Source organism: Perognathus longimembris, chromosome 12 (genome assembly GCF_023159225.1).
Source record: "Perognathus longimembris pacificus isolate PPM17 chromosome 12, ASM2315922v1, whole genome shotgun sequence".
In the NCBI taxonomy this organism is placed as follows: Eukaryota; Metazoa; Chordata; class Mammalia; order Rodentia; family Heteromyidae; genus Perognathus; species Perognathus longimembris.
The window spans coordinates 15631189-15644063 of NC_063172.1; the positions used below are offsets into that span (position 1 = coordinate 15631189).

At 39.1% G+C, this 12875-nt stretch overlaps 1 protein-coding gene across 7 annotated transcripts in view; it reads left to right on the plus strand.

Moving 5' to 3' along the window:
- The window catches only part of Enpp2 (ectonucleotide pyrophosphatase/phosphodiesterase 2), a 106473-nt gene that overhangs the window by 57914 nt on the left and 35684 nt on the right, over positions 1–12875 (plus strand). For 5 of the 7 annotated variants that reach the window (XM_048359126.1, XM_048359125.1, XM_048359127.1 and 2 more), the window contains exons 10-13: positions 2763–2828; positions 3458–3530; positions 9242–9397; positions 11408–11516. In XM_048359126.1, coding sequence (XP_048215083.1) covers positions 2763–2828; positions 3458–3530; positions 9242–9397; positions 11408–11516 — 404 coding nt within the window. The remainder of the gene's footprint in view (positions 1–2762; positions 2829–3457; positions 3531–9241; positions 9398–11407; positions 11517–12875) is intronic. The other 2 variants (XM_048359130.1, XM_048359131.1) reach the window with 1 other exon arrangement.

Genomic DNA, 12875 nt, shown 5'->3' on the forward strand with positions numbered 1-12875 from the left:
TATTATTAATATTTTTTGGGCCTGCACCCTTGCTTCCCTGGGTCAAATTTATTTGTGTTGTCTCTGAATAGGATCCGAAGTATGTATGTTCAAGGGCCATGTCATTTTGATCTGTGTGGTTATTTTATGAAGATGTTATAGGACTCCTAGGAAACTCCTCATTTAAAAGATAACTAAGACCCTGAGTGGTTTAAATGTTCAGGATACTCAGAACTGCTCTGCATCTTATTATAGACAGACAGACAGACAGACAGACAGACACACGCACACACACTCCACCCCTGCCCATGAAGTGATAACCACCAGCTTATCTTCCTCAAGAAGAGGAGAGATAGTTCTACATCAGAGTCCTTTTGGTGAATGTATCTCATATCATTTTATTTGTGTTCACACACATACTTGGAGTGTGAATGCCCACATAAATGGATATATCATCGTTGGAGGCTTATCAATCCTGCACATGATGGTAAAGTGAACATTTTTCTAAACTCCTTCTATGTTCCAGGTGTATATAGTAAGCACTTTACATGTATCATCTCTTTTAATGTTTGCAACAATCTTATGGGAAGGTACCATTATTATCATTTTACAGAGGTACAAAACAGGAAACTTATCATAGTCTCACCACCAACACCGATAGGACCTAGAATTGATATCCAAGCATCTTGCCTCTGAGCTGGTGTTTTTAACTCTCTATCAAGTATCCTGTCCATCAATGGAGCTAAAGGAAGGGCATTCTGACCTCAAGACAAATTTTATTACCTTGGAATTTTCCATTAGCATTAGGAGCGGGTTCATCAGAATCCATATTTTAGGCCTAACACCTATCAGCAGCTTTGGGGCAGGTAGAGATATAAGGCTAAAATGAAAAGGCCACCTACAGCATTGTTGGATTTTTTTTTAAGTTAGGAAAGAATTCAGGATATGCAATTCTAATTATTGTATTCAGATAGAAAGGAATTTCTAAGGCTGAAGTGCAAAGTCCCAGAAGCAATTAATCTGGCTATGGCAGGCCTATTCCTAATTCAATAATAGGATATAATAAACAGGGACATGTTTGTTCCATGACAGTGGAATAAGTGTACATCAGTACTCACTTTACGGTGAACATGACTTTCTGGTCTTGTATTAGAGCTCTAGATAGAAAAGATGCAATGAGAAATCTGCAAGGAGAAAGAGATGGGGTTGTGAGGGGTCGTGCGAGAGGCAGGAGGAGGCTGATGGAAGGGAGCTTTGCTGGCTCTGTATACCGTAGCTTTGAGGACTTAGCTTTCTCCGAGCTCTCTTGCTTATGCCTAGCAAGAGTAAAAGTAGAAATGGCTCACCAGTGTCCCACGACGATCTTTCCTTACCATACCAAGCTTGTGTTTTAGACTGAATTCTTCTGGAACTTCTCTGTAATGTTTGACCTTCGGTGTGGGAGCAGAAAAGCATCCTGTGATTCTTTCTTTCTTTCTTTTTTTTTTTTTTAAAGAAAGAGAGAGCAAAATAGCATAATGAAACCCACCAAAAACTGTTTAAAAAAAGAGGAAGGAAGAATAAGAAAAGCTAGGAAGATTATGCAGTTTGGAGAGGATATATTAGTTAAGCCATATTCATCTGTTTGGTTTAGAATCGTATAGAATAGTTTAGTACTGGATCAATGTTGACTTAGTCACCTATACAGTGAAATCATCATCACATTCAAGAGCAAGAACCTGTCCATCACATTCATTCATTCATTTTCTGGAATACATTTGATCCAAATACAAGGCAGACATATTTTAAATATTTCAATGAAGCTCCTTTGTACAATTAATTTATGCTAATAGAAAATAAGAATATGAATTTTCTCACTAGTACAATAGTGCTCTCCTGGGTGTATCCTGGTGGAAATTAACCCAGCATGCAGTACTGTTATGGACACGAAGAGCTCTTAATGCCTGTGCTTGGCTGCGGGTAATTATATTCCAACAGAGGAATGAGAATTAAACACAAAAGTCATTGTAGAGGAAGATTATACCCTTTTTGTCAGTCTCATAATTACATGTGCCTATTCTTGATAGATTTTTTTTTTATAGGGCTGGAAGAGATTTTTTAAGAATACCTTTCTTAACCCATTATTTTATAGAGGAGAAACTTAAAGTTTCAGATTAGATAATGATTTTTTAAAGTCATAGTTGTTTAGAGGGAGAATAGTACTTAATTATGATCTTTAATAAAAGAGGTTTTTTTTTCTTTTTTCTTTTAGTACTAGGCAGTGTGCATGCCCCTTATTTGACTAATTTTATTTTATCTTTGCAACCAAGCCAGGTGGTGTGCTTTACTGTTCTCTTTATTTTACTGATGAGTGAATTGAGGCTGAGAGAGGTGAAAGTTTAGAGGTCAACAGACATGACCCTGCCAGCAAAAGGCAGATTGAAGATGGATGTTGGGTTGTGTCTTCCTCAAAGCCATTGGCAGACTACAAAACAACAGCAACTCAGAAGTCAGGAGTCTTTCTGCTTACAGTGGAGTTTCTGATCAACCAGACAGGTTCCTTATTTTGACCATGAATCAGAATTTCCAGACTAGTCTTCTCTGGAAGGAGTTATGCAATGTCATATGTTGCAAATGCAAATGGAAGTTTAAACACTAATTCCAAAGAAGGCTTTTTGCTGTAATGAAATGAAAACAGATGGTGGTAAATAAAGAGCATTTGGCTTGGGAGCAAAAAACAAACACTTGTCAAGCCTGAATTTGTGGAAATGCAACCTAATGCTTTGCTTGTTGTGACCCTACAGAACCATCCCTCACGAGCGGAGAATATTAACCATCCTGCAGTGGCTGACGCTACCAGACAATGAGAGGTATTTCTTCTCTCTTCTTTCTCCAGTACATTTCCATTTTAGCTTAGAACTGGGTGAAAAGTTAAATGGACTGTAAAATAGAAGCACAGCCAAGGTTCGGTGTTATTAAAAGTTTTGTGGTTATTAGCCTTAAGCATTGTTTCCCTAAGAAGGCTTTGGTTATTGTGAGCCATTTAATTGCGTGGATTACTACAGCTGGGAATCCTGGCTACTACAGCAGAGCTGAAGAGAATTTCTGGCATTGATAAATGAATGATCAGCATTTCAAGGATTAAAGAGCATTAAAACGCACTTTTCACCTGAAGAAAGGTAGTTCTTTCAGGCTGCAGATTTCATGGCCCATGCAAATGACCCCTGGGTTCTGTTACCTTGAAAAACCAAAAGTCTGAATACATTTTCAAATTTCCCTTGGTGACTTTTGATTCTGGAAGGGTTCTAGGCAGAGTGAGGTAGTAGACAGAGAGAGTGGGCATGGGAATATTAGAAAAAGAGAAAAAAATTCCATGGTCATAACAACAGATGGGAGATTAACTAAATTTAAGGGATTTTTTTAAATGTATGTAGGGATATTTGCTATTTTTTGTTATGTGTAGTCGGAGGAGATTCTGAACCTGCCAATTTCTCCATAGGCCTTCAGTCTATGCCTTCTATTCTGAACAACCTGATTTCTCTGGACACAAATACGGTCCCTTTGGCCCTGAGGTTAGTGATTTATCATCTGTCTGAGGAGAAAAACCTGTGTACTGGGGGACTAACAGATCTGATCTTATTTCAGGATTTGTATAAACTCTTTGAGAATGTTCAGATCTACAAGATTTTCACCCAGTCTAATAACGATAAAACTAAAAACATATGTAACATAATTGGTAAATGTGCTTGTTTCTCTTATAGGAACTTCATTTCCGATTGCTTTGATAAGTGAAACATAGCCTAAACTTGAGATCAATGCTGGGGGGGGGATAAAGAGAGCATGTCTGTTTTTCTGCCTTCTCTCATAAGGTAAAGGGTGCAGAGAGGGTGGCAGTGGCCATTAGCTATAGGGAATTTCCAGATTAAACCTCCAGTACGAGACCTCACGACTGAATATCAACCCCCTTAACGTGAGGGTGCAGTTTGGAGAGATCAATTAGTTAAGCAATAGCCATCTGTCTGGTTTAGTAGTTTAGTACTGGGCAGTTTCTTATTGGATAAAATTTGACTTAGTCATTTATACTGTGAAATCATGATCACATTCAAGAGCAGGAACCTATCTAGCACCCTTATTCATTTAGTCATTGATCCATTCATTCATTTTCTGTGCAGTATTGGGGCTTGAACTTAGGGCCTTGTATTCTCACTTGGCTTTTTTGTTCAAGGCTGGTGCTCTACTATTTGAACCACAGCTCCACTTCCCCTTTATGCTTATAAATTGGAGATTAGAAGCTCCTGGACTTTCTGTCCCAGGCTGACTCCTAACCTCAGTCTTCAGATCTCAGCCTCCTAAGTAGCTAGGATTACAAGCGTGAGCCACCAGCACTTGCCTTATCCATCATTTCTAAATGGAGAATGGATTTGTGATCAAGAGAAACATATACTTGGATGAATCTTCTTAGCAGAGCTGTATGACAGATTTCCTTTTATTACATGCTCAGCATTGTAGTAGATTACGTGTTTGTAAGGTAGGAGCCAGTATAACTTCAGACTCAGAAGATGGGGAAGTTGATAACTGTATTTCATTATGTTCCATTTCATCTTAGATGGAAATCTTCCCAGTATTTCAACGTCGATCCTTTTAAAATTTGATGAAGCCTACCCATCTTCATTTCTGAATATTTAAATAAGGGGTTTTCACTTTTCTTCCTTAACCAGGACAATAAGGTCTATATGAACAAAAAAAGATTTTGATTTCAGCTGAGAAATTATTTTTGAAAATCTCTTTGCTGATGGATGCTGCCTCTAGTTCTCCAATAACCTATGATAACAAGGTTGCCTGTAATTATGTTATCCATTTAGCAGACAGATGAGTCACACATGATGATAAATGCAACTAGGTGTCAGTATGTGTGGCTAACTTTTAGCATGTCTAAACAAAGACAAAAGATATGATGGGTCCATAAGGATATATGAATACTTTAACATTTAGTTCAGTGGTTGGTGTTTTTTTTTTTTAAGCACCAAAAACCAATAGAGGGCTGGGAATGTGGCTTAGCGGTAGAGTGTTTGCCTAGCTTGCATGACTCGATTCCTCAGCACCACACAAACAGAAAAAGCCAGAAGTGGTGCTGTGACTGACTCAAGAGGTAGACTGTTAGCCTTGAGCAAAAAGAAGCCAGGAACAGTGCTCAGGCCCTGAGTCCCTAGCCCCAGGACTGGCAAAAATAAACCCCAGTAGATATGTGAAACCATTCTTAGTTTGTCTTAAATCACTGAGGTCATATAAATCTGAGGCTCTTTTTCTCTCCCTTTGATGTTTAACCAGGGTTGCACGATTATGAAACACCAATGATAAAACAAGATAAACATCTGCACACAAGAAACACAAATCTTATTTTGCCAGGAAGAAAACCAAAGCAAGAATAGCTGTTTTATCTTTAGGATGACTTTCTTTGAGATTAATCTTTTAAAGTGAACAAAAGGAACCACATTTTATTAAAATGTTAAAAAAAAAATCCCCGCAGAACACCCAAAGCAGTTCCATGTGCTCTTTGTAAAAGTTCAGCTTTGCTAGAATAATAGCCCTTAAAAGATCCTGAATGGGAGACAGAAAAGAAATTGGTATTGGCTTCAGCTACCTTTTAAAACTAAAAGCTGGACACTGATCAAGTTGCATTGTACTCATAAACTGAACTGTTGACTCAAAACCCCTTAGTACAACTACATAAAGATAATAATAATAATAAAAACAACAACAACAAAACTGAAGACTGGCACTTGAAAAAGTTTGGGGCTGCTCAAGCTGCTCAGAACTTCTGATCCCCAGATTACAATCCTACCAATAAAATCATTTAACCCCCTTTCAGCGCAGGGACTAGGCAAAGTGGCCCATGAATGACTACACAAATCACATACAGCATTTTTGTTTTCTTTATGACCAAAGTTGGCTTTTAACAATACAGATGAGATATAATTTACCTTATATCTTATTATAGGGCTTCATAAGAAATGTTCTTTATCAAGAGCATCTCTGGATTACCTATTGAAAGTCTGTGTATATGTTTTTTTTTTTTTTTTTTTTTTTTTTGGCCAGTCCTGGGGCTTGGACTCAGGGCCTGAGCACTGTCCCTGGTTTCTTCCCGCTCAAGGCTAGCACTCTGCCACTTGAGCCACAGCGCCGCTTCTGGCCGTTTTCTGTGTATGTGGTGCTGGGGAATCGAACCTAGGGCCTCATGTATATGAGACAGGCACTCTTGCCACTAGGCTATATCCCCAGCCCTGTGTATATGTTTTAATTAAGAAACCTCATTACAAAAAAGTACTATACAATGAATAAATGGAACACAATACAGAATGCTTTAATGAGTTGTTACGTGCTGGGATGCTCATTCAACTTTTGAATTAAAAGTTGATCTTTTCAGCTTTTATGTTATCTTGTTCTTCTTTTTTCTTTTTAATTTTTTTTTTGTCCATTGTGGGGCTTGAACCAAGGGCCTGGGTGCTGTCCCTGAGCCTCTTTGTGCTCAAGGCTGGCATTCTAACCCTTGAGTCACAGTGCCACTTCTGGTTTTTGAGTGGCTAATTGGAGATAAGAGTATCATAGATACGAGTCTTCCAGGGCTGTCTTTGAACTACGACCCTCAGATCTCTGCCTCCTGAGGATGATACACATGAGCTACCAATGCCGTGCATGTTATGTTCTTTTTAGTACTATATAGTACTTCTTGTCACAGGAGTTTTGTCATGTAACTAGCATGTAAATACTCTGTATTCACTTTCTTCTTGGAAAGGAAGGGATAGCTTCAGATTTCAACTAGTTCTCATCCTGTTTTAGAGAACTTATTTTACCCTAAAATCAAACCAAATGAAATAGTTTATACTTTTTTTTTTAATGTGTGTGGGCCCTGGGCACTGTTACTGAGCTCTTTTGCTCAAGGCTAGCACTCTACCACTTGGGCTCCACTTCTAGCATTTTTGGTGGTTAATTGGAGATAAGGATCTCATGGACTTTCCTTCCTGGGCTGGCTTTGAACCATGATCCTCAGATCTCAGCCTCCTGAGTAGCTAAGATTACAGGTTGAGCCACTAGTGCCTGGCTAATATAGTTTACACTTTTACCACAAAACTAAAGCAAATCAGCAAAACATGTCTTCGATCACAGACTAAGTGATTTACATGCATAGATACCCTATATCATCATATACTTTCGTGTCATTAATTAAATTAATTTTTTGTGTTAATAATTTATAATGTTCACTCATTTTCATGAAATGGCCTGAATAGGATGGACATTGAAGCGCAAATGATGAAGACTCTCCATGATCCTTAACTTTGTACATTTTATTGTGCATAAAGATTATACATATGAGGTCAAGGATGAGTCTAAAAACTAGCAACATGTTGTCTTTGACATGTAATGAAAGATAACTTGTATCTGAAATTCTACTGAAATGTGTCTAGCAAAATGTTATGTTACAGTAAGATGAATTTATTTGAAGTTTGTGCTTTATTTGCTTAATCTTTGAGTACACTTTCTTTTCAGGATGAGTCTCAAAAGCTTTTAAGTGAGATGACCAAATAGGGGCTTCCAGAATTGGTGTATTGCTCCTGGTTTCATAGTGTAATGGTGAATGTTCAAAAATATGCTTGCTTTTTTTTATCGTTGGCGCAATCTTCTCTTTGACCTTCTATGCTTTTCCTATGACCTCTTGTTCGGCTGTTCTTCCGGATCTAGAGGCAGAGCTTTGGCTGGCTGGTCCCTATCTTAAGATGGCAAAGAACCCTTCTGAAAAGCAGGGAAATTTCGCCACTTGATCTCCCATCCTCTTAATAACCTCAGGCTAAAACCTCTAAAATCAGGCTACAGTATGGCTTGTCAGTGAAAACTTAGCTTCCGTCTACCTCTAACATTTGAAGAGAGAAATACATGCATTGATAATCTACTGGATGAAAACCCAGTTTGCCTAAACCCTGTTACTTCTGTGCCTCTAACCTGCTGCAACTGGAAAGGCTCGCCTGGGGAGTGTGTGGAATGTTGAAGGTTCTTGCATATGGCCTAGTGTTGGATGGGCAGATCTGAGCACCAGCAGAATGAACATGGTGACCATGAAATGGGAAAATTCCTCCTTTTTTTTTTTCTTGCTTTTCTTGCTCATGGAGTTTTGCCTAAAACTAGATGCATTCAAACCAAACCAAACCAAAGTCTATGGGGCTGTGTCTTCTGATCGCTTTGCCGGAGAAAGAGGTTGAGACAGAAACAGAAGCAATCCTGGCAGTTGCTTGCCCTGGAAACAGTGCAACCGCATGGCAGAAATTCTCCTTCCTGGATGCACTAACATGATTGCCTTCCTGCCCCTGCCTGCATCCCAATGGCTCTAGGAATAGCCCTACCAAGAGAGGAAGCAGCTAGATAAACAGCAGGGCTTGCTGCTTTAATTCACCTTTGCACCATCAACAAATCAGGGGCTGTTTGATTTATTAATTTTTCTCCAGCATTTGGAGTTCTTCAACTCAGTTTATACATCATATTTTACCCTCTGGATTTTTCAGACAAAACCTATGGCACCCTCATCCTAACCAAATAGAGGGGTATCTGATAGCAAGAAGATAAGTAGGGTCTTTGGTACTTTATGTACCATGATGAAGAGATTCTGATGATTTGTCACAATATCCATTAGAGCTCCTCTGTACTGGAAGGTTCTATTGTCAGCAAGAAGAGCTGTCTCCTGCTGAAAGGCCTAATTTGTGCAAGAACCAAGGAGGGATGCATATTATTTATTTTATTACATCCTTGGTTTTACATTCTGCCCCTCCCCCCAATCCTTGCCCAGGAAAGTGACAGTGCTCTGATGTATTTGATAATGTGAACAAAGAGCTCTCCATCTGTTTCTGAAGTAGAACCACCCAGACAACTTGATCAAGTATCTAGTATTCCATTTGGTTGTCAGCTGGAACTGGACACGTGGAGGGCTTTTTATAACCAAGGACTAGTCAGAAAAGCAGGAATGATAGAATACAGAATTTCTGTAAAGTCACCTCCCTGTAACAATCACAGCAGGCTTCTTAGGTGCTCGAAGCTCACATGACAAGATGGAGACTCATGTAGAAGGTTTCTCGCTAAGGAGATCCCTGAGTGTCCTCTCATACCTATGTGTTCTTGGTGAAAGAACCTTAGCCATTCTAAGGCTCTGCTGACCCTAGATGGTCAAGTGTGAGCTTTATCATGTGACCTAGAGGGACAGACGACTTCTGAGTCCAGACATCTTTATCCGCCAGTACAGGAGAGTAGTTATGGTTCACCTCTTACTCCGGCTAAGAGACCTAAGAGGAAAGTTGCCCCTAAGAGGAGACAGGAAAGACCAGTTGCTCCTCCAAAGAAAAGAAGAAGAAAATTACATAGGATGGATCATTATACAGCGGAAACTCGTCAGGACAAAGTAAGTTTTATCTATTGTTCCAAAGCTTTACGGTGGGCAAGTTGGAGTTGAAGTTTTTTTTTTTCCAGTACTTTGGTCTGAAAACTGGCTAGATAAGTTTAGAAAAACTCACGTGCATGGTCCTTGACTTAAAGTCCAGGAACATCTGGTACTTATATGATGCAAAAATTTCCTGAACTTTTGGCATGCTAGAAAGAAGGAGTCATTTAATTTCTTTAGGATTTGTTGACCCAAATTAGGCTGAAGTGACTGTTAAAAGGCCTACTGGTTTTACTCGTAATTACACACAGAATCAGTCATGACGGTTTAATGGTCTTAGTTTTTAGACTCACCTCCAGGTAGTGTGGCCACCATTGAAGCAATAGAGATGAGAACTCAATAGAAAGTTGACTTAGATTAGAAGTCTGTACTTTCAGAGATTAGAATGGGTATTGGAGTATGAACAAGAGAATAAGTAGCTAAGATCCAGTGAAAGAAAGAGAAAATAGTGAACAGATAGAGTTATATATGTCTTTTCATAATGATATGGGTCCTGTTTACTCTTTCCAGTACTTTCCAAGGACCCCTTGGTTGTTACTCTTCTTGAAACCTTCAAATGCTTGTGAGATGGTGTCTTATAAATGTCTGAATGCATCCCTGAGGAGAAGGTTCTGAATTTTACCTGGTTGTCTTGCTGAGTAGTGGAAAAGTCAGTGCCAGGGGTTGACATGCGTTATTCATTTTGTACTTCTTTGTCTAGACTAGGATCTTGGAGGAAAGCATGGTTTTCTCCCAAAACAAATACCACTTAGTTCCACATCTGTTACTTCCTTCTGAGGACACTGTCTCATTCTAAAAATTTTAAGTTGTGACTTGATCCTTGGAATAAATTTTAAAATCTATCTAAAAAAAGAAGTCGTCACCTGATTTCTCTGATGGAATGAATAATATGAGGAAAGTTCATCAGTCATCTGAGGTGATGCTAATGGTAGCTAATAGCATGCATCTGAGTAAAAATGATATTCATATTTCTTCTGGTCTTAGCTATCTTGGAGGGATGTCTGTGGTTGTTAGCTCAGCCGTAGAACTCATTTTAAATGCTATCAAGTGTTTGTCTGATGTGAGGTTTGTTCAAAACTTTCCCAGTTAGAGATGAGGTGGAAAGGGGAAGCTTGTGTGTATGGTGCACTTGTGTTAGAGATTTCATTTGAGGAAAGATGAGAGCTGGGTTTTGTATCTTAAGCTTTGCAAGTTGTTCTTCAGTGAATTCAGCTTTCGTATTTCATTAGACTTAAATAAGAAGCTTTCTAGAACAAACCCATTGGCCATTTTCTGTTTAAAATTCGTGTAATTCTTAGTTCACTCAAAATCAGATGGAAAGATGATTTGAGGAGTAGTAGCTCATTTCTTCCATTCGTAACCTATTGCTTTCAGAAGTTGACAGGTTAAGTTCTTTGGAATATGGAATGAATCCCAGGGCATCTATGATGTTCTGATTTATGACCCAGAGCAAGGTCAGGTGATTTGAACCTCGGAACTGCCTTTGATTCACTGCGCGCATCCTCCTGCCAGGGACCGCGGTATGACATGATTTTCCACAGGGGGAAGGTGCTGAAAATTTCCAGCTGACTTCCTGTTCACCCTCAGAACTCTTGCTTTTGTGTGTTGTTAGACTTAAGAAAAGTCATTTCATCTCCAAAAAAGAGTTTTTTCTTTGTAATACATGTGTTCTTCTTATATAAAAAAAATCTGGAAAGGGATTGGATAATTTCTCTTGATGGAATAAAGTACTTACATCTGATTTACACACACACACACACACACACACACACACACACACTACACACAAATAAAGACAGGATAATCCTCCCGAGACAAAGCTCTGCCTCTGGGCCTAAAGTTTTCTTTCCAGATTGCTCTGTGGGTAGAAGATCTGTGGAAACGGAAAGGTAAAAATGAATAAACAAGTAAGTAAAGATGACAAAAAGAAACAATAACAACCTGAGAGGACTACGTTTTTCTCTCTTCCAGATGACAAATCCTCTAAGGGAAATTGACAAAACCGTGGGCCAACTAATGGATGGGCTGAAACAACTCAAGCTGCATCGGTGTGTAAATGTCATCTTTGTTGGAGATCACGGTAAAGCTATATTTCTTTCTTTGCTAAAAACATTAATAGATATTTCCGAGAGTGTTGAGGAAAGAAACCCTTTCCTTCAGATTTCAAGGTTCTATTCTTTCTTTTTCTTTTTTCTTTCTTGAATGTGTGTGTGTGTGCATGCACACATACTTGTATTTTGGCTTGGAGCTAAGGCCTCTGCTCTTGCTTGGATTGTTTGCACGGCTGGCCTCTTATCACTTGAGCCATGTCTCTAGCCCATCTCTTTTTTTTGTCAGTTATGGGGCTTGAACTCTAGGCTTGGAGGTGTCCCTGAGCTCTACCACTTGAGCCACAGCATCACTTCCAGGTTTCTGGTGGTCAATTGGAGGTAAGAGTCTCGTGGACTTTCTTGCCAAGGATGGCTTTGAACCATGATCCTCAGATCTCAGCTTCCTGAGTAGCTAGGATTACAGACATGAGCCACAGTGCCTGGAAGCCCATCATTTTGTTGGTTATTTTGGAGATGGAACTTCTCAGACATTTCTGTCCAAGCTGGGTCTGAATTTTGATTCCTGTATCTCAGCCTCCTATGTAGCTAGGATTATAGGTGTTAGCCACTGACATCTGGATCAAGGTTCTATTCTTTACTTCCTTTCCCCCATCTTCAGGATAAGGAAACAAAATAGGTCATGATTCAAAAGTATGAGAGAACTCAGGCTGGAGTGAAAGTGACAGAGTGAATGTGAAGTTAGTGCTAACAAAAATTCAAAAACTAAAACAAGACCAAACAAAACAAGAACAACAAAAAAGCCCCAAACTAAAACAAAACCCAAACTCCACACAAATAGAAAAAAGTCATACCCAGACAAATAAAAACAATACAACAAAAAAAGCTAAGAAATGCATGAGAGAACCTGCAATGACCTAACTTCATTTGAGTGGAAAATAGGGACTTCTACATTGCCCCACTCTTGGCAGGAAAGTCCTTTCTGCAAAAATCCTGTTCCTCATTAAAGTGTTGTAGACAATTCCCTTTTGATATTAATGACTTCCTCTGCGAATCTAACATATCAGATGATAATCATCCATCCCTGTGAACCATACCCCAGGAGTCCACAGAGTTTGTGTGGTTGAAAAATAAATTTAAATATGATAAGATGATGGAGACATAGGGTTCTTGTCAGACATATGATGTGTAAGTCAGATGCTCTCTCATAATTTACTGAAGGAATTCAGGGCAAAACCAGAGGAGAGGGTCTACTGCACTGCGGAAGACTGAGAATGAGAAAGGAACAGTATAGTAAATGGCTTTTATTAAAAAAAAATTGTGTGTGTGTGTGTGTGTGTGTGTGTGTGTGTGTGTGTGTGTGTGTGTGTGTGTGTGTGTGTGTGTGTGTG